Source organism: Microtus oregoni, unplaced genomic scaffold (genome assembly GCF_018167655.1).
Source record: "Microtus oregoni isolate MIOR12 unplaced genomic scaffold, Mior012 000007F_ref0000211, whole genome shotgun sequence".
Lineage (NCBI taxonomy): Eukaryota > Metazoa > Chordata > Mammalia > Rodentia > Cricetidae > Microtus > Microtus oregoni.
Window position 1 is genome coordinate 21,492,583 of NW_024543066.1, and position 23,907 is coordinate 21,516,489.

The 23,907-nt window shown below is 44.6% G+C and overlaps 3 protein-coding genes across 5 annotated transcripts in view; 2 read left to right on the forward strand and 1 right to left on the reverse strand.

The window, feature by feature from the left end:
• Window positions 1–7,187, forward strand: part of Mgat4a (alpha-1,3-mannosyl-glycoprotein 4-beta-N-acetylglucosaminyltransferase A) — a 91,323-nt gene extending 84,136 nt beyond the window's left edge. For both annotated transcript variants that reach the window (XM_041656528.1, XM_041656529.1), the window contains exons 15-16: window positions 1,447–1,559; window positions 1,680–7,187. In XM_041656528.1, the coding sequence (XP_041512462.1) occupies window positions 1,447–1,559; window positions 1,680–1,706 (140 nt within the window). In that variant the 3' untranslated portion in view covers window positions 1,707–7,187. The remainder of the gene's footprint in view (window positions 1–1,446; window positions 1,560–1,679) is intronic.
• A 347-nt stretch (window positions 7,188–7,534) lies between these two features.
• Window positions 7,535–16,335, reverse strand: Unc50 (unc-50 inner nuclear membrane RNA binding protein). 2 transcript variants are annotated; one of them, XM_041656530.1, is made up of 6 exons: window positions 16,105–16,335; window positions 14,921–15,204; window positions 13,827–13,947; window positions 9,380–9,519; window positions 9,201–9,302; window positions 7,535–7,856 (listed from the first exon to the last, which is right to left on the reverse strand). In XM_041656530.1, the coding sequence occupies exons 2-6, from the start codon at window positions 15,198–15,200 to the stop codon at window positions 7,720–7,722; spliced, it is 780 nt and encodes a 259-aa protein (XP_041512464.1). In that variant the 5' UTR covers window positions 15,201–15,204; window positions 16,105–16,335; the 3' UTR covers window positions 7,535–7,719. The 2 variants fall into 2 exon arrangements, with proteins under 2 accessions (XP_041512464.1, XP_041512465.1); XM_041656531.1 differs by having other exon boundaries at window positions 16,205–16,314.
• A 105-nt stretch (window positions 16,336–16,440) lies between these two features.
• LOC121451058 (cytochrome c oxidase assembly factor 5) lies at window positions 16,441–22,959 on the forward strand. The gene is made up of 3 exons (XM_041656539.1): window positions 16,441–16,626; window positions 18,139–18,222; window positions 22,757–22,959. The coding sequence occupies exons 1-3, from the start codon at window positions 16,528–16,530 to the stop codon at window positions 22,796–22,798; spliced, it is 225 nt and encodes a 74-aa protein (XP_041512473.1). The 5' UTR covers window positions 16,441–16,527; the 3' UTR covers window positions 22,799–22,959.
• The last annotated feature ends 948 nt before the right edge of the window (window positions 22,960–23,907 follow it).

Sequence of the window (23,907 nt, forward strand, 5' to 3'; positions counted from 1 at the left end):
ATTCTTGTCCGACATTCAGCTGCTTGGCAGTTACAGACATCACCAGTGTGCTCAGATTGTTCCTTCCATTCCGTAGACCTGACAGTTTCCAATCCCGGGTGGGCTCCCTGGCTTGTTGGCTTTCTCTGTCACCTGTGTGGTGCTGTATCTCAGTGACAATGAGTCCACCTTCCCTGCCTCTTTCTGTCCTCTTTTCAGGGTGCGCCCTCTGTGTTGTGATGCTGGCTGACTGACAGCAGCAGCTGGGGAAGCCTTGGAGGCTGTTAGGGAGAGTAGCTAGAATCAGGGTTCAGCTAGGTGTCTAATTGGGAAAACCAAGAAAATAGCCTGTCCGTAGCCAGAACTGAATTTTATCAGACTTGTTGCTACTTAATTCCAAAAACATGGCTGGAAGGAGCAGCTAGGCCACAGGCAATCATTGGACCCCTGCTGGGTGTGGTTTGGGGTGGGTATGAAGAGTGCTGTGGTCATAGGAAAGAGATGCTAGTTTTATTTCAGTGTAAAGAGCAGAAGAAAGAGCCGTTGGTAGAGAAAGAGAACCTGGGAAAGGACCACAGACCAGTGTGTGGAAGGAATAGGGCCATGACCAGGGACCTCTGAAGTCCCTTCCGGTGTATGTAGTCCAGGATTTTAACTGTGACCAGATACATTGGGTTCACATCTTGATGAGTGCAAAGCCAAGACAGAACAGAGTGGAGACAGCGTTATGATATGTCAGCAGGCAAGGCAGTCATGGGCTTTCCAATAAAATTTCAATGGAGTTGTGTATGGGAATTGTATAGAGCAGGCAACACATTTAAGTTTCTTCTCAGTGGAGTCTTGGGAAGATATACATGGACAGAGCCCCTGCCCTAGTCCAGCCCCTGAATACCTGAAATGGTGGAGCTCTTTATGACCAACTTGACCTTCGGGCAGCAACTGATTGCTGTTACGAAATGGATTTGGTCAGAAAAGGTTTGAGTAGAGTGTCAACTTGCTGACATCCTGTAGGTTATATACTGTTGATGTAAAGACATATATGTCTTCACCATGCTTACTTGTTTACAGTGGGCAGAAAGAAGTGTGCCCCTGCTAACATAGGTTGCCTCTAAGGTTTTCAAGAGTACATCAGTTCATGGGACTTTGAAAGCTGAATAATAGCAGACCAATGGGTTTAACTCATTTATTTCCTGTCTACAGATGTCTAGAAATATTTTGCCTTTGGTTGTGCTTTATGCTCATGTCCGACTCTCCAATAAGTCTTTAACAATTACTTTCTGGGCTGGGCGGTGGTGGCGCACGCCTTTAATCCCAGCACTCGGAGGCAGAGGCAGGCGGGTCTCTGTGAGTTCGAGACCAGCCTGGTCTACAAGAGCTAGTTCCAGGACAGGTCCAAAACCACAGAGAAACCCTGTCTCCAAAAACAAAAAACAAAAAAACAAAAACCAATTACTTTCTGTTTTGAAGGAAAATTTGAGTATGGCGTTGCAGAGGGAATCGTGGACCCTAGTCTAAATCCTATTTCAGCCTTTCGACTCTCAGTTATTCACAATTCTGCTGTTTGGGCCATTCTTAATGAGGTAAGAATATATGCAGTCTGTGAAGCCACTTAGCTACTGCATTTTTTTTTATTGCATTTTGAAGCCTTCTGGGAATTGCGAATTAACTGCTTTTTCAAGTCTTTCATTATTTTGTTTCAGATTCATATTAAAAAAGTCGCCAATTGATCTTCTAAGAAACCAACACATCCTTTCCTGTGACTCTGTCGATTAAAGATAGTTAGCACGTCCTTTTCTGTTTGGACTCGAACACTACCTCTCGTGAAGCCTACTGTAGATGATTGTCATTTCCACTCAGACAGGGGCTCTTCCCATGGATAACTGCATTCATTTGAAACTAAGCTGTCCTCCACTTTGAACTTGACACAAGCGTTTTACAATTCTGACAGCCTGTTGATGCGACTGGGGCTATTTTGGTATTATACTAATACATAAGAGTTGTACATATTGTTACATTCCTTAAAATTTGAGAAAACTAATGTTAAATACATTTTGTGGAGGGGGTACTTTTGAAGTTGATTATTTTACTATTATAGACCCTCTTTTATAGACGATCAGGGATTATATATATATATATAAATATATAAATATACATAAAGATGTTATGGAGTTAATTTATTTGAAACTTAAGAAGTACATATTTTTGTGCAGTAAATTTTTGAATCAATACCTTTTTTTGAAGAAGCAGTTCCCTGGCTTTTTTAAGTTCTTTCTATATTTTTCTTTGGAGATGCAGACATCACAGTTCAATACCATTTTTTCCAGTGCACTGCCATTCCAGACTGGTTCCAGATGGGTTTCTTAACTTGAAGTACTTTTATAATCGCAGCAATTCTGAACAAAATATTTTCAGAGGCATTTGTCATTCTTTAAAGCCAAGATTTTAAAATACCAGTGTCCTCTTGAAGGGTTATTTTCCTGTACTGTGTATGGTGTGTAGCCACAGCAAACCAGTGTGGTATCTCCAGTGTCCAGATGGGAGGCTCCTGTCCAAGTCTCCACAGAGTCTTTCAGGTCTCCCCTGGCGTGGGTGATGAGACTCTTCTTTCTAATCTGTCTTTAATCACTAGTTTGACACATCGTCCCTTTCCTCACTGGTCCTTTGATACCCGTGTTAGGTTTGGAGTTCAGATCATGTTTTCTAGGTGATGTTGTTATGTGAATCCTAATGGGTACAATTTACAAACCGGAACTGTACTGGGGGGCTCTGGTGAAAAGTCATTGTAGCACTTGTGTGTTTCCACAGAGTGATTGGATCTGCTGTACCATGAACTTAGAAGTAAACGCTGTGTCCACTGAGTGCTTATGCCTCCTGCCCTTGCAGTCCCACGTAGACTAGTTTGCGGACGTGCTTTAGTTAGGAAGGCTAAGCAGCTGTTGCCAGTCTGCGCCGGCGATTCAGGGGTTGCAGATGTCCAGCGACTGGTAAAGGTCTGGAGCTCTGGGAGGTCCTAGCTGGTGGCCTCCAGCCTGGAGCTTCCTTAGTTGCCTAGTGTATGGGACACACAGCGCTAAGCAGCTATTTTGCATGCCGTGTTCTGGCTAGGAACATGTAGGTAAGTACTACTGTGCTGTATGTCAAGGCCCAGCTGAAGTTTTTCTTGGGATTTTGTAAATTTCCTCATTTCCTTCAACTTTTTATTTTCTTTTCTGGTTTCCTAAGCCTGTTTCCTAAGACACAAGCAAATCTTTTGAATAGAGGCCCCTTTTCATTTTAAAATTTGAGCACTATGTTCACACAGATGGTGAGACCATGCAGACGGGTGCAGGGGCCCCTTAGGGCTCTGGTTTCTCAATGGTCGTGACTTTAAGGGAGGCTGTACTTTGATAATCTAGTAGGAGACAAACACAACACCTGCCACCATTTGAATGGCCGCTGCAGGGGTCTTTGTGCACACCCTCTCGTTCAAGCCCCTCATGGCTCCTGTTACCTAGGGACCAACAGCCAAGTCTTTTCCTTCATCCAGGGACTCTCTCCTTTTTCCCTGCGAGCTTGTTCCCAGTGCCTAGAACATGCGCCTTGGCAGGCTCTATTGGCATCTGGGTGAATCATTTTTCTCTTAGCTGTGTTTGCCTGCCATCCTTGCCATGCATGGGCACACACACACACCTCAGTGTCTAGTTTTTGTTTGTGGTGTGTGTTCTCTGGCACACTCCATGCTCTGGAGGCCAGCTCTCCTCCCGTCTTCCACCATAGCAGGTGCTTCCTGGACCCTCCTTTCTTCCCAGGACAGCCAGCCCTAGACAATCGAAGCTGATGTGCTTTCCCCAAGCGAGAAGTGTTAGTGGGAGCCCTGGAAGCTGGTGAGAGGGAAGCCAGAGTGCCTAGAACTGCAAGGTGTACACATTACACCTCAGAGGCCATCAACCCAGTTTCCCCTGAACAGTGAATGGAAAAAGTGCCAAATGCAATATGAATCATATCTACAGAATAGGCCGTGGTTGGCATCTGGTGTGTAGTTCATGTAAGCTAGATTCTAGAGTAGCCCTGGCCTCTACAGAAGCCAGAGCACACGGCAGCTGTTAAGATGGAAAGTCGAGTTCTGTGCCCACAAGCTTGGTGGGCACATGTGACTAGCAGCCTCCATATTGGATCTGAAACATATGGGACATTGTCATCACTGTAGGAGTGTCAAGTGTAAATACAAACATTCTAGAAAGAAGCACATCCTGCTGCTGTGATTGACAGCAGACCTGTGGGTTCATCATAGTGCAGGTAAAGGTGTGTATTTTGGTGAGAAGGCCAAGATGGCCTGGCTGTCTGCGACTGTCAGCATTCTTCCCAGCATGCATTGTATCAGTGCCCTCAAGTGGTATGTTTGGTTAAAAAGTGTGAGAAAGAGTGAATGCAGGATGGGTAGGCTAGATGTGTACATGTGTGTGCATCCAGTAGGGTGTGTTTGAAGAAAGGTTCTCTGTGGTTTTTGAAATCGTTGGTTTCATGTAAAAGATCAGGTGTGCTTGTTTCAAAAAGCTGTCAGGAAAGCAGCAGACTGGAGTTCTGCTTTAGTCTTTCAGAATGACAAAGTTCTCAACAGTACTGCCCTCAGTGAAAAGCTTGGCTGTGTGGAAGGAGTGTGTTCAGGTTATCCCAGTTAATAGTGTGTATCTGTGGTATGCAGGATTCTAAGAATGCACCCTCCTGTGACATCCTCCTTCTCAATGTGGTGAGAACTGTGACCATGATCCAGGGTCATGTCTCGTTACTTACCTGGAGGGAGACTATCTGTGGGTGACCAGTGCAATCTTGTGAGCCATGTCAGGCTGGTAGAAAGGAGAGACAAAAGCAGCAACAGAACTCTGAAACACCATCGCTGCCTCAATGACCAGCTGAGGAAGCTGGAGCTGCAGTCCTTGTGCCCCAAGACAGCGTCACCCCCACATGCACCTAGGCTTGGAAGATGGACGTCGTCAGGCGGGAGGCCAGCCTGGAAAGCGCCTTCACCGCAGCTTTGCAAGGGGGGCGCTACACAGACAGCTCGGGTACGGCAGACTTCTGAGCTGCGGAGCGGTGAGGTAGTACATGGGTGGTGCTGTAAGTGGGCAGATGTGGGGTGTGTAACAAGCGACAGAAAAAGACAGTTCTGAGACACCTTCATATTTGATTGCTTGCAGGTTACTTTTTATTTATTTATTTCTATTTTTTTCGAGACCAGGGTTTCTCTTATAGTTTTGGAGCCTGTCCTGCAACTAGCTCTTGTAGACCAGGCTGGCCTTGAACTCAAGAGATCCTCCTGCCTCTGCTTCCCGAGTTTAAAGGTGTGCACCACCACTGCCTGAATTCTTTTTATTTAAGGACAGGGTCTCACCTTGCACCCCAGGGTGATCTTGAACTTCTCTCCTCCCAGTGCTGCCTCGCCAGTGCTGATGTGAGTCACCATGCCCAGCTTGTTGACATTTTTGTTTTGATCGACATCCAGAATAAACTCATTCCTGGGTCTCAGCTAGAATGTTCCGTGCCAAAGACCGCCATCTCCACCACAAGGTAGAGTTTGGTATCTGTGTTCTGTAAAACAGCTGCTAGGATTAGACTGTAGGTGTGGGGTCGATGAGGCTAGATTACACCGATTTAAGGGCCTGCGATGTACTTGAAAGAATGATGAACCGCGATATTTTGCATCAGATGGAAGAGAGGAAAACATCCTGCCTTACTGTTGACTCACAGGCATGTCCGCCCTTCTGACACTGCAGCATGGCACTGTCATCTCCAGAGGACACACTCGAGAGCCACACAGTTCAGTTACACAAACAAAAAATGTTAAACAGCTTTAAGTTTACAGTTCTGTACTGTGCCATTCATTGAGATCTGGGCCACAGGCTGAACATACCTGCTAGCGCTTAGGCTATAAGTGTAATTCTTTAAAGCCATTTAGTTCAATAGCTAGCACAGCACAAGTCCTGTATGTACCAAGGTTTTCTATTTAGATGCTTTCCAAAATCCCTCTGATTCCAAGGCATTAATTGCTAACGAAGTGTATTTTTATTTTGGTGCACTCACTTGTGCTTTTTATTTATTTTACCATACTGCTATAGCCTTGGAGGAAACCAACAGAACTGAAGGAAAGGAGTTTAGAGGTTAAAGCACTGTCAGGTCTCACAGCCCTGTGCTGTCATCATCTTCATATGGTAAGGGATCTTAAGTCTTAGCTCCGTCCTTTTGTAGAAAAGGGCATTCTCAAGCTATGTAGCAACATGTATAGCTTGTAAAATCTAAACTTTGATAGTTATGAGGATTTAAATGATTAATCTTAACAGATATATGCTATGCTAAATATGCTCAATTTAATGCATGTGAACATTCAATGCTAAAAAGATGAGCAGTCTTTTAAAAAGACAAACAAAAACCAAGGATTTTGGTACCCATACCCCTGTACCATCACTAGCTAAATGGAGTCTTGTTTCTGAAATGCTCCCTTTCCCAGTTTTTGCACTACCTAAAGGGCTCCTGCAAGAACAAACAGCATGTGACCCTGAGTGTAGAGTATCAGTAACCTGAGTTCGAGGGAGGGGGAAGCATGGTAGAATATGTACAGCCGGGTCAACTGCTCTGAACAAGCTTGTTCGTTGTGGAGACAGCTGCTCCTAGTGCAGCTGAACTGGTAATTAGCTCTTGGTCCCAGAATGAAAGCATGGGGTTCCTTTAGCTTGCTTAGCATTCTGCTGTGTTTGCTCTAGCTTGGTGAAAACTTCCTGAACATGCAATGCCTGAGCCATACAAAGGGCTGCTGGGAGAGTACTGTCCGGAGTGCTGCCAGCAGAGTCTTCCCAGTGTAGAGGTCTCAGTCATGTTTCCCCAGGTGGAGGGAAAACTGCTCACCTGGAGCACCTCTTCCAGAAAAGCTGTCTTTGCATTGGGGGATGTTTCTCAGAGCAGCCCAGGGAATCTCTCTGCTTGGCTCTACCAGGTTTTTTTTCCCCCTTCTCCTCCTTAAATGTATTGTACATACTTTTGCTCAGTGTCTTCATGGGTTGAACAGTTAATAGATGCAGTAATATTTGAGGTACCTGTTGGATTTTTAAAGGCAGATTATTTATTTTCAAGTTCGCTGCTATAATTGAAACCCAATGTCCTGTTGACTGTGCCTTCCATAACTGTCTCTGTGCTATAACTGTCCATGTGTATTTGAAATAAAGAAGTTTGAAAAGCCATGTTGAAGCAAGATTCCTTCTAATAAAAATGGCTCAAACCAAATGAACCGATAGAATTTTTTTAGTGCTATTACTATGGTGTTTACCTGTTTTTCAACTAGTTGCTGGTTCCTCTGGAATCTTTAAAAGGGAAACATGCCATCCTGGTAAGACAGTGGCTGTCATCTATACAGGTACTCACTGCTTATATACACAGTTCTCAAATGACAGGGGCTCCTGTGTGAGCCACACTGCAGGCAGAGTAAGTCGTACATCTTGCCAGCAACAAGATAGTGTGTGACATCTATCCCTTACTTATGCCCTTGATATTTTATATATAGCTTAGGGTTAAATAATTAAACAATTAGTTTTAAAATATTAGAAATGTACATTTAATTAGTTTTCAGGAATGGTCTGGACAATAGTGTTAGTATCACTCCAAATTTGTAAACTTTACATCTTTAAGATATCTACAAAGATAATTTACAGACTTTACAAGAAGAGATCCCTTCTCCAACACCAGACAGTTCAGCTACAGTGCTGTTGTCACCTTTCATTTCACTCTGTACTTGTAGAAGGAACACAGCATGTGGGTAAAGTTCCACCCCAGTGCCAGCGACAGTCCGTACAGCACAACTAGAGGTGCGAATGGATAGAGCAGGATCACTGTCTTTTTCAAAAACGGCAGCGCTGGAAAAGAAACAGGATAGGAGTGGCCGATGAACATGCACAAAGAAAAGCTCTTCAACCCCCGGGGCCAAAGAAGGAGCACACTGCATAGGACCACGATTCTGCTTGCAGAACTACAGACACATCTGAGCAGAGGGGCCTTCCTAATGCCGCAGCCCTTTAATAATTATTTCATTGCTACTTTATTAACTAATTTTGCTGTTATAAATCATAAATATCTGATATGGAGGATATCTGATGGGGGTCATAACCCATGAGAACTGCTGATCTAGACAGATGCCTTAGGAGTCTAAGTTAGCATGCAAAGTAATGGATCTCACTATGTCATTTTCATACACAGATAGCACATGGAACAAAACCACTTTTAGGCATTGGAGTGTTTCCACTGCAAAAGCAACACACCTCAGATTAAGGTAGAATCAATGATTCACCCTCCGGGGAAGAACAAAGGCATTCTACTGTAAACACTGAAGATTTAAGATTTCTCTATCTACCTCCCTATTAGTACTCTGCCTGCATGCATGCACACGGGCACCAAATCTCAAACGGTTACGAGCCACTTTGTGGTTGCTGGGAACTGAACTCAGTTCCCCACGTACACTGACCCAGGCAGTTCTTGGACACTGTATACTCAACAGCTGTAAGAAGGCACTAAGGGACCAGTGCTTCAGTGCCATGGATTACAAATACTTTCAAGATAATGGGAAAATTCACTAGAAAAACCCTAATACCCCAAACAAGGCAAGTGGAAGATTAAGTGATCCCTGGGAAACTGGTAATCGGGTGAGGAACAAAGCCGTTTATACTAAGGTACCAGTCATCCAAAGAGCAAAGAGAAACCACACTGTGGGTGGTTCTGAGCTCAATCGTAAGATTTCTAGACTTTAGCAATGGGGAGTTAGGGGTTGAACACAGGACCTTGACATAGTAGGCAGGTTTTCTATTGAGCTACACTCATTCCCAGACTAAAAGTATTCTTCATTCAACATTAGGAAAAGTAATGGAGAAGATTTAGCAGTAAGTTTGCAAATATGGTCTGGAATCAGCAGATCCCAGGATCATCCACAGAACTGAAGGTTTGTAACCATGAGCCCATGGTTAATAACATGGAGCCTGAATCCACACCAGGAAAGAAAATGGTCAGGGACTTCCACCTGTAACTTGGAAATGAGTTGAAAGTTGTAACAAATGTTACATGCCACTCTGCTTGTGGAGAGTGGGCAGGCTCTAAGGTGAGTATACTTGTGAAATTATGAAGGTCATATGCAGTCTGACAGGTCCCTGTAAATCCACTGCTAACGTCTATGCTCTTTCCTGTTACATTCTTAAACCACCAAAACTTACCACTGTATCCCAGGAAGGTCACATAGATATAATAGCCAACAGCAATCAACCATAAAGTATTTCCAACTAAGTATCCAATAAATGTATCTGTGAGGATAACATCTGCCAGAAAAAAATGCATATAGTGAGTCTCTTCACACAGTGAGAACATTGAGAACATTTGAGAAACAGATACTCACGGTTGATGAAAAAGAGCTGGATAAAATGCAAAATGACTAGGAGTGGATAAAATGCATTCAGATGCACATCAAAGGCATAGCCCCACTCCACATCATAGTCTCTGCTCTGCCGCTTCACTAGATACTTGTTGGAGATGAACCTGAAGAGCAAAATGAGAACTTCTTACACAATGTACTAGTTCTCAGTACCAACCAACTTCTGAGTCCCACGTTACCAGTTCTAGAGATGGAGCAATGAGACAGGCCAATGTCGCTCTCTAGTGGGAGAAGCCTGACGTGGTACTATGGAGGATGGCAGAGGTGCAAAGCTGGGGTGTGATAGGCAAGGGAGCAAGGCTCTGATGGTGCAGGCACAGCAGAAGATTTGTGTGTGCCTGTAAGAAGGAAGGACTGGAGCAGGTAGCTAGTCGAGGAAACGCAGTCAGCTCTTCAGGAGCCTGTGGCTACTTTGTGACTTTTCAATCTTTTACTCATGGTAGAAGCCAGGGCCAAGATACAAGACATGTCAGAAATGTTTTGATAGGGTCTCCTTGGTGGCCAATTGAGAGTAGACTCCACAGATGAGAGGACAATAGCCTGTCACTTGAGTTACCTAACAGTGAAGGCGATGAGGTGTGCCTGAAAGTCACAACAGTCTTGCCCTGAGCAAGTAGGAAGACAGCAGCACTATCAGCCAAGGACGGTTGGTGGTGCCAAAGCAGTTCTAAGAATGAAGGGAAGGCAAGGTTTGTGATTACCTCTACCATGCGTGCTTAATTACAACACGAGCTAAGATGTACTTAACGCCAGTTCAGTGTAGAAGATACCGAAAGCCATGGGCCTAAATGACATCACCAGAATCATGACATCCAAGACAACCACTCAACAAAAAACCCAGGGCCAAGACTCACATCATCTGCCTTTACCATTAAAAGTGAAGGAAACAGGAGGAGACGGGAAAGGGGCTGACTAGCGGTACATCCAGAGAACAGTACGGATGCATGCTTCTATAGCTGCTCTACAAATTGGCCTACCAAAAAAACTATCGTGTTCAGATCTTCAATGAAAAGGACTATTCTATAAACATCTGTGAACATGTCCTTTTTTACATTAATGGGTTGTGAATATGAGTTTTTAATTATAATGTACATTTATTGTTGGGGAATATTGTCAGGTGTGTTTTGTTTATGCTGGATTTGATTAACTGTGAAGCTGTGATTCTTTGCCTGTCTAAAACACCTGAAGGTTCTAATAAAGAGATGAACGGCCAATGGCGAGGCAAAAGCAAGGATAGGCGGGACTAGCCGGCAGAGAGTATAAAAGGAGAAGAAGGTGCAAAAGAACAAGGAGAGGAGGACATCAGGGGCCAGCCACCCAGGTACACAGCAAGCCACTGAAAAAGAAGTAAAGAAAGAGAGAGATAAAAGCCCAGAGGCAAAAGGTAGACAGGTTAGTAAGTTAAGAAAAGCTGGCTAGCAATGAGAGAAGCTAAGACCGGGCATTCTTAACTAAGAATAAGCCTCTGTATGTGATTTACTTGGGAGCTGCATGGCAGCCCCCACCAAAAGCCAAAAGAATAAAATGTTACACAACATTTTATGAGTGGGGGGAGGAGGTGCCATAGTAGCATGAAGTCCCAGAACAACTTTCTGGAATTAGTTCTTAACATGAATCCTGGGGATTAAACTGCGCAAGCGCCTTTAACTGCTGAGTCTACGTCACTGTATTTTAATTCAATTCAATGTCTTAATATTGAATACAGACAACAGGGTTGGGTTGTTCCAGCACACAGGAGATGAAAGCAGGACAATTTTTAGTGTAAAGCCAGCTTGGGATACATGGTAAGTTCTGGGCTAGCCTATGGTGTAAGACCCTAACTTATACAGCACAACCAGACAAACACACTGAAGAAAGTATGGCAGAATGTGATAAACAGTCTATACTTAGTTTTATCAAAAAGCCAAAAAAATATAGTGCTTCACTTGTACAAACTGTAACTTACCAAATACTGTTTTAGCCAAGAATATGTGCCGTTCAATTTTACAAAATCCGTGAAACAAGCCCGGAAAGAAAAGATTTAAAAACGAAAAAAAACAAGACACCACTTGACCTCAGAGTAACAGGAAATGGAATCTCGGATACCAGATGCTAAGAAAGTAGGGGTGATGCTGTCAAAATATAAGCAAGGAGTTCTGAAGCTCATAGCAGTGGGGCTAGACGTTTTATAAGAGAAGACTTAAAGGTTCCCAACACCAATAAACTGTAAATGGGATGGAAACTCTTACTTTGATTTGATCATTACTCATTATATATATAGACATACATACATACACATTGTTATCACACGGAACTTCATAAATTCTAAAATTTAAAAATAATTATGAATGATAAAGGAACTTGAGGTAGTCGGCATGCAGTTCATTCCTCGGTTCTTTTGTGTAATCACTACTCTCCTGCTGCACCTCCACGCACCCCTTAAACAGGACAGACACTCCTTTCTAGAGAATTCTAAGGCAACTAACTGGCTGCTCTCTCTCCCACCTCCAAGACGGCCACATGTCAGGCCTGACTGCCATCTGTAAGTTCCATCTGCCTTGTGTCACCACCACCTTCTCCAGGACACAACCCAGCAGCTCCCTGACCCAGCATGGCCAACAGAACACTTCACCAGCATTCAACACACAGTCCCAAGCCCTGACTCCCTAGCCACCACATCCTGTTACCACAGGAAGCTCTAAATTCTTCTCTTTTCATCCTACCACCACACTGTTCTGGGCATCCCCTTCTCCCGTGAGCCCCTGTGATTGTACCCGGTGTCCCTACTTCTCTACTCCTTCCCTGCCATGCTGAAGACATTTTCGACAGTGTGAACGGATTTTCTTCATTCTTAGCCTCCTAGCTCTCCATTTCTCTTCTACCCTCCAACCCACACTTGCAGATGTGAACACAAAAGCCTATTTTTTTTCTGAGTTTCATAAAAACTATTTTCTAAGTCTCATTTCTTCATAGCCATTTAGTATCACCTGTCCCCAGACCTACCACAATGCTGCACATAACTATGGTAACTATGGCTGGGTACTTGCACATCCTGGAACCAGGAATCAACTGTCTCATAGCTCCCCTAAAACATGGCCTTATGTTGGTTCCTATGGCACTTCTGCGATGGTTTTTTTTCTTTTGTGGGGGGAGGTGGGGTGTGTTATTGTTTCTACTTCCAGCTCCTCACAGTTTATGATACCTGTGTTCTCACAAACAGCACAGTGAGTCCTTTTCTACCTGATCAAACTATGGGAGACACGAACCAAAGGTAATCACCTGCAGGCTGCCTTGGTGTTTGTGGCCATCCAGAATCACTGCACTCATAGTAGAACACTTGTAATAAACTGTTCTTAGAAGCTTTTTTTTTTTTTTTTTTTGGTTTTTTTTTTTTTGGTTTTTTGAGACAGGGTTTCTCTGTGGCTTTGGAGTCTGTCCTGGAACTAGCTCTGTAGACCAGGCTGGTCTCGAACTCACAGAGATCCGCCTGCCTCTGCCTCCCGAGTGCTGGGATTAAAGGCGTGTGCCACCATCGCCCAGCTGTTCTTAGAAGCTTTATATATTTGCCCCATAAGTTGCTTGACAATGAGTACCTGATTTATAGAAGCAGTATTAATCTTGGGCCAGGGTTTAGAAATTAAGACTAATGATACACAATAGTATTAACTATCCAGTACCCATAAAACCAATAGCTACAAAGGAAAATAAAAGGTTGCTCTCCAGTTACAGCCTTGGCATTTTCTTTAAAATAGTAATAGCTACCATATACTAAACAAATCTAGGTTCCAAGGGTCTATCACCCCACACCCCTAACACCATCTAGTGAAACAATCAACTCCCATTTATAAAGGACACTAAAACGACTGACAGCAGGTGGACCTCAGTCTGAGAGTGAAACGGCCCTCCAAGTTTTCTCTGCTTCCTCCTCAATCTTCCCCTCCATCTTGTCCACTTCTTCCACCCACTACCTGCTGCCCAGGAAGCCAAACACACAGGAGCATTCTCTGTGAGAGAAGTGAGAAGCTGAACACCAAACTGCTGTTGCAACAAAACCATTTCAAACACAAATGACTTAATGTCAAAGATCAAAGGAAAAGTCCAAGGATAACCCTCCAGATATGGCTGGAAGTGATCTCCACTGACCAATGCAGACCACAGCTAACCAGACACAGCAGAATCATAAATACTATCTTGAAAAATCAGGATGGAACAGTATGCAGCCATTCTGGGATTTGCTACAGTGACAATAAGCATCCATTCAAATATTTCCTGGTCTAGCACAGACACAGGAGACCAGGTTACAATAACCTTGGCAGTCAATCTGGCCACTTCAGCTACTCTATTTGAACTTAATTTGCATTAGCTACTGCAAGTCTGAAGTAAACAAGCAGAGGCCCAACAGTGTATAGCAAAATCAAGTTATGGTACTTACCACATCAAAGTTGATATCAGAAGGCCAACACCTACACAATCTATGAATACAACCCACAGGAGCAGCTTTATTGTCTCAAAAAATCCCATGTCCAGCACAAAGCCAAATCCTATGGTGGACACTGAAATAAAAGTTACAAGAGTAACTGCTAGGCTCTAGGGTACAAGAAATAGTCCCTGGCATCCATATGCCCAAAATGTGGGGGTGGTATATGAACAATGAAATAAAACCCTCACGATTTATTATATGCAACTCATAGAGGAATAAATGCCACCTTTGAGTGCAGGTAAGGAACTGGATTAACGGGCTAGTTTAACATGACACATCGGGTATTCAGAACAAAGCCTGTTCAGGAGGCACACAACTTATTTTAAAACCCAGTTAAATGTAAAAAGCACCTACATACTTCAGTACACTAGAGCTGACTTGATGTACAGGAGAACTTGAAGGTGGTTTTAAGTTCAAATCAGTACAGTACCCTGACCCAGAATGCTGGGGTGTAGCTCTGTGGAGATCACTTGCCTGGTATGTTTAAGTCCCTGGTTTCTATCCCTAGTCCTACCAACACCGTCTTCTCCCCCTACCAGAAATAAAAACCACTACAATCTCCCAGCCTCACAGACTGGGCCCATCGTGAAACATAATTTCCCATCCCAACACTCCTTTGCACACAGTTTGGTACAGGCTCACAGTAGTTTTTGTTTGTTTGTGTTTTTAAAGTCAGTGAGTGTGGTGGTAGCATAGTCCTGTAATGCCAGCACTTGAGGCTCAGTTAAGAGGATCCCGAGTTCAATGCCAGCCTGGCCTTTGCATCTAGACCCTGTCTCAAGAAGAAATAAACAGCAATGATATGTAATCCTCTGCCCCACTTTTCAGTGTCCCAACACAGTAGTTAACTCTGGCCTGTGTGTGTCACAGCCTCATCAGGAAGAACATTACTTTCTTTCCAGCCAGCTTTTTAATGTTTCGGTGGGTGGGGGGGAGCTTCAAATGCCCCCAAATTCTAACCCACAATACATTATGAAAAAATATACTCCACATAAAATACCCATTTGTTTCTCAACTCCACTGCTTGGAAACTAACACATACTTACCACAGAGCCAGACACTTAAGAGGACCAAGAAAGCAGGGTCATCTCTGGCCCACTGATCCTTTGTTTGCTTCCGATAATGAAAGTTCCTATAAACTCTCTGTGGAGACGTGAACAGGTAGAGCATTTGCCATGCGGCAAACTCAAAGTCCATCTGGCGAAATCGGAAAAGCCTTCTGAGGTACTTGTAGCGCTTGGCTCCAGCCGTGTGTCTCGCTGCATCCCTGGAATTCAAGACTCCATTCCCCTGCATCGAAGAACTCACTGAAGTACTTGGCAGCATCTTCCTGGATGGAATAAGAACATGTCTCTTAGATGCAACCTTAAGAACCGTCTGTCTGCTAGCACTCCTCTCCAGAGTTGTGGCATTTTTCTCCTTCAGGAAGGATTAGGGGCCAGAAGCCATGGAATTGGCTCGGGGGCTTCTCTAGGGGCTGGCAAGCGTTAACTGCACTTACATCAACACGCTCTTCTCCATCACCTGAAACCATTTATCTAGAGTCCGTGGGTTTTCACCCTTCACCTCAATCAAGCCTTGACAGCTGTATTAGCTAATTGTGGAAAGTGGAGGACGAGGAAAAAGCAGCACAGGGATGTGAAATGACCTCCTTATGGAGACAGGACAAAGACTGGAACTCTTACTCAAAATTCCATGTTCTTATTGGCCAGAATTTAAGATAAAACAGCAGCAACAACAAACTTCGTTTAAGCCGAAAGCAATGTTATTGAAGAGGTAAAACAACAGCTTATTCGTACAAGTTCACCAGCGGCAGTCAGCAAGCTTCTGGTTATTCAGAATGAGACATTAAAAAAAAAGCAAATTCCAACCTTTGGTGCTTTTACTCCCACAATAGCTGGGTAGGATGAATAACAGCATGGAGGGTCCAGTCCAACTAGTCCGAAGCTAAATGACGCTGGTCACCGCCCCACCCTCGGCCCAGCCTCTGCCGCCACAGGTGCCAGCACACCTCGGTGCCCCGCCCCGCCAGCAGCTCTCCATTACCCCAAGCCTGCAGGTCCGCAGTCAAATTAAAATACAGACCTCCCTGTGACATTCGAGTTAAGAACAAGCAATGTAAAGGTTTCAGGGTACGTGTCTCCTATGCAAAACTCCAGACCAGCTTAGAATAAAAAAAGGCTCTATTTCTGCGATTCCAACGTCAAGGGGTGTCTTTGGTGTTACTCACTGCCAGGGGAAGGCTCCAACTGCCGGCCGCCGAGACGCCGCTGCCCGTGGAAACGGGCGTCAGGACGAATGACACCCCGCTCACACAGAGCAGGCCTCACCTGAAGGCCCGTGCCGCCGAGCCCTGGGCCCAAGACTACCGCCACCTTCGCCCGGCAGCCGAGCCCAGCCACCGCCGGGGCTACTTCCCCTACCGCTACGTAGCCCGCACTTGCGGCGCCCTGTATTGACGTCACGGTCACACGCTTCCGCCGCGCATGCGCACACGCTCAAGACGCGCTGCTTTTATGGCGGACCCGCCGGAAGTGGTTGCGTACGTCTCTGACCCTCCCGACCCTGTTCGTGGGCGTGGCTCGCGCCCGTCCGGGCGGCCGCCGGTGGCTGAAGACGGTGCTCCGGCGTTGTGAAGGCGGCGGGCGCAGCCATGCCCCGGTATTACGAGGACAAGGTGGAGGGCGGTGCGTGCGCCGGCGTGAAGGAGGACCTGGGCGCGTGTCTGCTGCAGTCGGCCTGTGTGCTCCAGGTAGCGCGTCCGGGGAAAGAGCTCGGCGACGGCGGGCTGCCTGTCGGCCTGCGGGGGCGGTCGGGTCGGGGCCACGTGGAGGTGGCAGCCTTAGCCGCGGATGGATTAGACTTCGGCCAGATCTCTTGAGCTCTCGGCCCCAGTTCTCGCTGGTGTTTAATGGGAGATCAACTGACGCACCTCCCCATCTCAGGTTTTTGTAAACATGCAGCCATCTCAGTTCAAGTGGTTCCCGAGTGCTGGCACTCAAATTTGGACACTCGCCACCAGAGATTCCCACTCCACGGGAAGCAGGCCTGTTCCTGCACTGTATGGCTACTTGATCTGTGGTGGAGATTTTTGATTCCGTGGCTTCTAGAGTATGGAAGTCAATGTGATCTATGACGTGCCGTAGTTTCTCCTTGCCGATCTTTAGCCAGTCTTAAAAAACGTACAGTATTGCATTCTGGGAGGAATTCAGCATAAGCCTGTATTTTTTGTGCTGCCATGGGAGACAGTCGAGAAACTAGAGGGGCTCGGGAAACTCGGGGTAGTAAGTATGAACTCAGGGGATAAGAATGTAAGTTCCAGTGGGGGCTAGTGAGAAGAGGGTGGGGGTGGGAGAGGGTTCAGAACCAACTTTGAGATAGACTTCTTAAGGTTTTATGATTTCTGGGAGGCCAGAAAAGTTGGAACTGCCAGAGGAGACTTGCGGAGGTTTTCCGTGTGGCTCCATCAACAGAACACTTACTGATCTTCACCTCAGGAGAGCATAGCCCTCTTGCCCAGACTCATCGCTCTAACCCCTTCACCTGATTATTTGAGATAAGGTGTGTCGCTGAACCTGACTGGCTAGGCTACCAGATCTGTTCTGTCTCCACTATGCAGCTATGGGATTATAGGCTCCTGCCACCACGCCCAGCTTTTTCTGTGGGTGTTGAGCTGAAGAACCTCATACACAGCAAGCACGTCATTCACTTAGCTATTCTCCAGCCCCTCACTAACGTTTGTACAGTGTTTAGTACCAACCCTAAAAGGGTCTCATTTTTAGGCATCAATTTGTAGTTGTCATCTGCAGAAAGGCTTATATGAACATTAATGATGTGTTCTAAAAATCTCAGACTCTGGGGGCCGGAAAGACAGATGACTCAGTGGTTAAGAGCACTTGTTGCTCTTACAGAGGACCTGGGTTTGGTTCCTGGCACCCATATGGTGGTGCATAATCATCTATAACTCCAGTTCCAGGGGCTCTGGTACTCTCTTCTCTCCTCCATGGTACCAGGTCTGCACGTGGTGCCCATTTGTACATACAGGTAAACACTCATACAGATAAAATAAAATTTAAAAACTAACTCTGAGTACTCAGTTATTTAATAATCTTTACATTTGTTTTTCTTCACCAAGAATATTAAAAAAGGAATTACGAACTTGCTTAAATTAACTTTTCTAAAAAGAGCTTCTTCGGGAAGAATAGTTGTCTTGTGCGTTGTGGGACAAATTTCACAGGCGTTGACGTTGGTCTCTGTGTCACAGGAAGGGAAGTCTCCACGGCAGTGTTTGAAGGAAGGGCACTGCAGAGCCCTGCAGTATTCGTTTTTTGAGTGTAAAAGATCAATGGTAAGTGATTAACTGTTTTGAAAAGCTTCGGGTAACTGTATAGAATTAAATGTGAATGCTTTAATAGTCATAAATTGGTTGTTGTGATATGGTTTGGATAATAGTTTTTGGGCTCCAGTGATAAAGGTGAGACAGCATTCACAAAACTCCCCAACTTTGTTAGCCTCCCGGGCTGCTGACCCTCACGGTTTTCTGAAAGTGTGAGGGTAAAGTCTTAGCAAGTATAAATGGGAGGAGTGGACAGCCAGAGGCATGAATTCTGTCTTTTGATAGTTACACACAAGCCGGGAAGGCTGAGGACTATGTTTGCACTTGTGCCGTATGTGACCAGGAGAAAGTGTCAATGGACACTTTCTATTGGACATGCATCACTAGTCCCTGGGACTCTAGTCCCTGGGTCTCTACTTGAAAGATCTACAGAGATCTTTTCATGGAAAAAGTATGAAGTCAGAAATGTGAGCTTCCCTGGAAAGAAGGCACATGGGTGGGCTCGAGCCTGTGTTTGTTTGCTGGCTTTGGGACTATATGAGAGCTCTTCCTTTCTGTTCATGAAGAAGCGGAGGGCACAGAGGTTCAACATGCAGGAGACCAAAACCCTGGGAGGGAGATGCCACTTGGCCATGGTGCTTCTCTCAAGTAGCAGCACTTCACTGTTCTTCTGCCATTTATGGCAGCTTCCCTGTGTAGTTTTCCTGCCTCCCTCCTTGAGTAGTGTTGTCAGCTGTGTGAAATGCAAGCCTCTAGGCTTGTGTGGAATTCGAAAGTCTGTTCCAGGCATTGGGAAGGCACAGTGATTAGTAAAAGAGATGCTCCTCTGTACCATCGTACAGAGCAGACTCCTCACCCAATCTTCCTTCCTTCCTTCCTTCCTTCCTTCCTTCCTTCCGTTCCCTGCCCCCCTCTCTCTCTCTCTCACTCTCTCTGAGATAAGGTCTCACTTTGTAGCTCTGTCTGGGCTGGAACTCATAGAGATCCATCTACCTCTGCCTCCTGAGTGCTGAGATTTAAAATGTGTGCTGCCACACCTAGTAATGGTAGCCCAGACTGGCTTGAAACTTGTGATCCTCCTGTCCCACCTCTTCAGCATATCCTATGGGCATAAATTAATCCTTCTTTAAAAATATTTTTTTCATTGTTTATTTGTCTTCTGAGGGTTTTTTCTCATACAGTGTATGCTGATTACAGTTTCCCCTCCCTCCACTTGTCCCAGTTCCTCCCTACCTTCCCTCCTCTTCCGATCCATTTCCTTTCAGTCCCTCATTAGAAAGGAACAGGTTTCTAAAAGATAACACCAAACATGACAAAAGAAAATATAATAAGATGAAGCAAAAACTTCCATATTGAAGTTAGACATGGCAATCCAACAGGAGGAAAAGAAAGAGCAAGCAAGAGTCAGAGAACCATAAACATACTAAGCCAACAGCGATAATATATACACAGAGGACCTGGTATAAGACCCATGTAGGCCCTATGCTTCATGCCTCAGTCTCTGTGAGCGCATATGTGCCTTGCCTAGTTGATTCAGATGACCTTGTTCTTCTGATGTCCTCCATCCCCTCTGACTTTGACAATCTTTCCTCCTCCTCTTCTGCTGGATTCCCTGGGACTTGAGGGGAAGGATTTGATGGACACCTCCAACTTAGACTCTCCGTATCATGTCTGGCCTGCATCTGTTCCCATCTGCTGCCAGTGGAGGCCTCTCTGATGATGACTGGATAAGGCACTGATTATGATTGCAGCAGAACACCATTAGGAGCTGTTTATTGTTTGGTTTTACCCTAGGTTTTTGGGCTGGTTTTACCCTAGGTTTTTGGGCTATCAGTCTCTGATACTTGGTTACCCAAGCGGTGTACTATATGGGCTCATTCCTGTGGAATGAATCTTAAGTCAAATCAGACATCTGTTGGCCACTCCCACAAATTCTCTGCCACTCTTACCCTAGCATATTTTGCCGGCAGGACAGATTGTAGGTTAAGGTTTTGTGGCTGGGTTGGTGTCCACATTCCTCTTTTGGTAGTCTGTAGAGTACCTTCCTGTACCAAAAAAACTAGAACACAGGGGTGAAGGTTCCATGTAGGCACAGTTTGACTTCTCCATGTTCAACAAGTTGCCTAAAAGTCGTTGGCAATTAGGCCCACTGTGGCTGTCGGTTTGTGGAGAGCAACCCTTTCTCTTGGCGTCAGCCTGGGCTGTTTGTGTGTTTCCATGGAAAATTTTCTTCTATGGATTTGTTGAAAATCTTTTCTGGGCCTTTGAGCTGGGTTTCTTCTTCTTCCTCTATCCTTTTGTTCTTAGGTTTAGTCTTTTCATAATGCCCAGATTTCCTGCATGATTTGTGTCAGGAATTTTTTAGATTTAGCATTTTCTTTGACTAATGTATTCATTTCTTCTATTGTAGCTTCAATGCCAGAATGCTGTCTTCCATCTCTTATATTCTGTTGGTGAAGCTTGCCCTTGTAGTGCCTGTTCAGATTCCTAATTTTCCATTTCCAGACTTGCCTCAGTCTGTGTTTTCTATTGCTTATATTTCCATTTTCAGGTATTGAGCAGTTTTATTCATTGTCTTCAACTGTTTGTATTTTCTTGATTTTAAGGGATTTATTCCTTTCCTCCAATTGTTTGTTTGTGTTTTCCTGGATTTCTTTAAGGAGTTTATTCATTTTCTCTTTAAGGACCTCTGTCATCTTCATATAGTTGTTTTTTAGGTCTTTTCCTTGTGCTTCAGCTATGCTGGACATTTATTAGGACCTGCTGAGGTAGGATAGCTGGGCTCTAGTGGAGACATACTGCCCTGACTGTTTTGATTGTGTTCTTCCACTGTTGCATGATTGTAGGTCTAGGTGCTGATTTCTGGGTTTGTCTTTGTTGGGTGGGGGGCTTTGTTTCTTGCATTGTTTCCTCTCTGGATGTTTGGAGAGTGTGGTGGCTGTGTTGCCTGTTTTACTGCTGTGCCCAACTGGAATTCACAGGGAAGGCTCTGCTGGTGTTGGAGGCTGGGATGCAGCGACAAGTGAGGAGGGACGGTCTGTGCGATGCACAGATGTGGGGGGAGAGGGCTGCAGCTGGTGTTCTGTTGCAGCACTAGGGATGAGACTGAGGGATTGGGTCTGGGGCAACAGAGAGAGCTGAGAAGGTCTGTGGGCAGCCTATGGATTTCTGAAAGGCATGGCCTCTTTTGAGTAAATGTAATCATTTCAAATCTTTTTGTTTGTTGCTTTTGTTTTGTGAGAGACAGGGTTTCTATGTGTAACAGCCCTGCAGTCCAGGAACTTGCTTTGTAGACCAGGCTGACCTTGAACTAAGAGATTTGCCTGAGTTAAAGGTGTGCACCACCGTGCCTGCTATAATTTTGAATTTAAAATATCTGATTTGCTGGATAACAGTAAGAGGTACTACCCCTGGAGCAGACAGTGATTCTCATACTGTTCCTCCAAGCCTGTGACTATGTGTCTTCCAGAACACAATCCAGTCACTCTTCGCTGTTGAGTGAGAGAAGCCAGGAACATGTATTTAAGAATCTGGCTAACTCTTCTGTTTCAGAGCATGAGTTCCAGGGTCGACAAGATGGATTGTTTGAACCATCCCAATGTTTTTCTCATGTTTGCTTTTGAAAAATAGGCTTTTAGTGAGGCCAGGTGATACCAGCTATTACAAGAGACTGAGGCAGGAGGACAGTAAGTTTAAGGCCTTCTTGGGCTATGGAGTGAGTTCAAGGCCAGCCTGAACAGCTTAGTGAGACCCTATCTCAAAGAGTATATAAAAAAGAGGACTGGAGATGTAGCTCAGTAGTAGAGTGTTGGCCTAGCCTGTGTGAGGCCTTGAGTTCAATGCATAGTATATAAAAATGTATAATTTCTATATTACAGAAAGGCTCACAGCTGTTTCGTGCTGTGTTCAAATAAGTGGCTGTCTGTTCTATTATCGGGCTCACCGATAGGGTCTATCTCCAAAATAATTCCTTCCTATGAAATTTCTGAACAGTTATTGACTTCAGAGCCTTTTCTCCACCTGTGACCCTTAGGAAGTGGCTCCATTGAGAGGCTGAAGTTAAAGAAGTTGGGGTCAGCCTAGGAGGACTCAAGGATTTTTAATAACATGATCCTGTGTCATTAATGTTTCCAGTTGTTATTTAAAAATTTTCAATTACATTTGAATTTACAAAGGCTTGGTAGGACATTCATGAGTATACTTAAAACAAAAAGGTAAATGTAATTTCAACTTTACAGGAACAAGTCTTTGTCACCCCTTAGGAAGAACTGTGGTTTCTTTTCTTTTACTGTGCCATTCATTTTTTCTTTCTGGCTTTGCACTTTCTCTTTTGTTAGTACAGGGTTCACTGGGTAGCCCCAGCTAGCCTTGTGCTCAGTTTTTCTGCCTTGGCCACCTGAATGCTGGCTGTAGGTATTCCACATGCTCAGTCAAGTTTTTGACTTTTCTGGAAGCTAGTTTGCTTTTTTCATAAGACATCTCTTACCAGAACTGTGTTTGATTAAATTATTATTCCAGATATGATTGTATGTATGCTTGTTTTCAGTTGGATACCAGATCAAGATTCAGAGGACGAAAAGGATATTGATAACATTATGGTAAAAGCTAGAAAATTACCCTGGATTTTCTCTGCTCCTTAACGGAAAAGAGCCAAAAGGAAACACAGTATCTGCTGCATCTGCTTGACATCTGGACCAGGTTCTCCCTCCAGAGAGCACTAGAGAAAAATGGATAAATGCTGCTTCTGAATGATTCTGTCTCATGAAGTCACTTACAGAAGATACGTTTAATTGAACAGTTTGGGCTAAGAATTTAATGTGTTTTGGGAATTGCCTAATGGAGAGATTATGTTCAAGGATGACGTCAATCAGATTACATGTGTGTGCATCCAGGAGGCCATGTGACACAATTAGTGACATAGGGCCTGTTGTCAGGGTTCTTCCAACTCCTATTTCTTGGTTTCAATTTAATACGCCCTCTCCTCATAATGGAATACTATCAGCCAATGTCCACACCCTTAAGATCTGTGTGGCCCAAAAAGGAGAGTGTGGCCCACAGATCACACCCCACTGAAGCACTCTGCTCTTTTCTGGGTCATGCTCCTGCTCCAACCTTTATGATCTTAGCTAGATCCCGGCCTCATGTTCTGTGCCTACTCCACTCACAGTCTCATTGGATGAGTTATGGGCCTCATCCCTAAACACTGGCAACAACAGATGTTCACTCTAGATAGCAAATATCAAAGTCATGATGTGATGACAAAGTTTAGAATATTGGCAATTTATTTTGATCACTTAACGCAGCAGAAACCCATCAGGAAGCGAAATTTCCAGTTTGATATTTGGCACTAAACAGTGGGAGTTGTAGTTCTTCATCACTGCAGAGTTCATGGGGGCTAAAGCAGTCAGGGACTGTATAGTTGACTTGCTGATCTCCAAGTGTGAAGCTGCGAGGATTCCCCAGAAAATCACTGAGCTCCATGGTAGTGGGGAATGATGCACCCTTTAGTCCTGCTGCTGTGTACCAAACTTGGCGTGTCTGCAGTGTGGAGGATCAAGCCTTCTGCATCTTAGGCAAATGCTCTATCACTGAGCTACACTCCCACAAGTGTTTCAACTTTAGTTGAAAGTAATTCTGATTAGAAACTGTGAAATATGTTTGTATAAAAAGCCTCTTTGTTAGAGATAGCTTTATTTG

Bases quoted from the DNA above. Each gene is read 5' to 3' on its own strand.
- Unc50 (XM_041656530.1), bottom strand. From the start codon at position 15,200: ATGCTGCCAAGTACTTCAGTGAGTTCTTCGATGCAGGGGAATGGAGTC. The intron at 13,948-14,920 runs GTAAGTATGTGT...CTTTTATTTCAG, and splicing joins CTTAAGTGTCTGGCTCTGTG to TGTCCACCATAGGATTTGGC. The intron at 7,857-9,200 runs GTAAGTTTTGGT...TTTCTTTTCCAG, and splicing joins GACCTTCCTGGGATACAGTG to CGCTGCCGTTTTTGAAAAAG.
- LOC121451058 (XM_041656539.1), top strand. From the start codon at position 16,528: ATGCCCCGGTATTACGAGGACAAGGTGGAGGGCGGTGCGTGCGCCGGC. The intron at 16,627-18,138 runs GTAGCGCGTCCG...TCTGTGTCACAG, and splicing joins AGTCGGCCTGTGTGCTCCAG to GAAGGGAAGTCTCCACGGCA. The intron at 18,223-22,756 runs GTAAGTGATTAA...GCTTGTTTTCAG, and splicing joins TTGAGTGTAAAAGATCAATG to TTGGATACCAGATCAAGATT.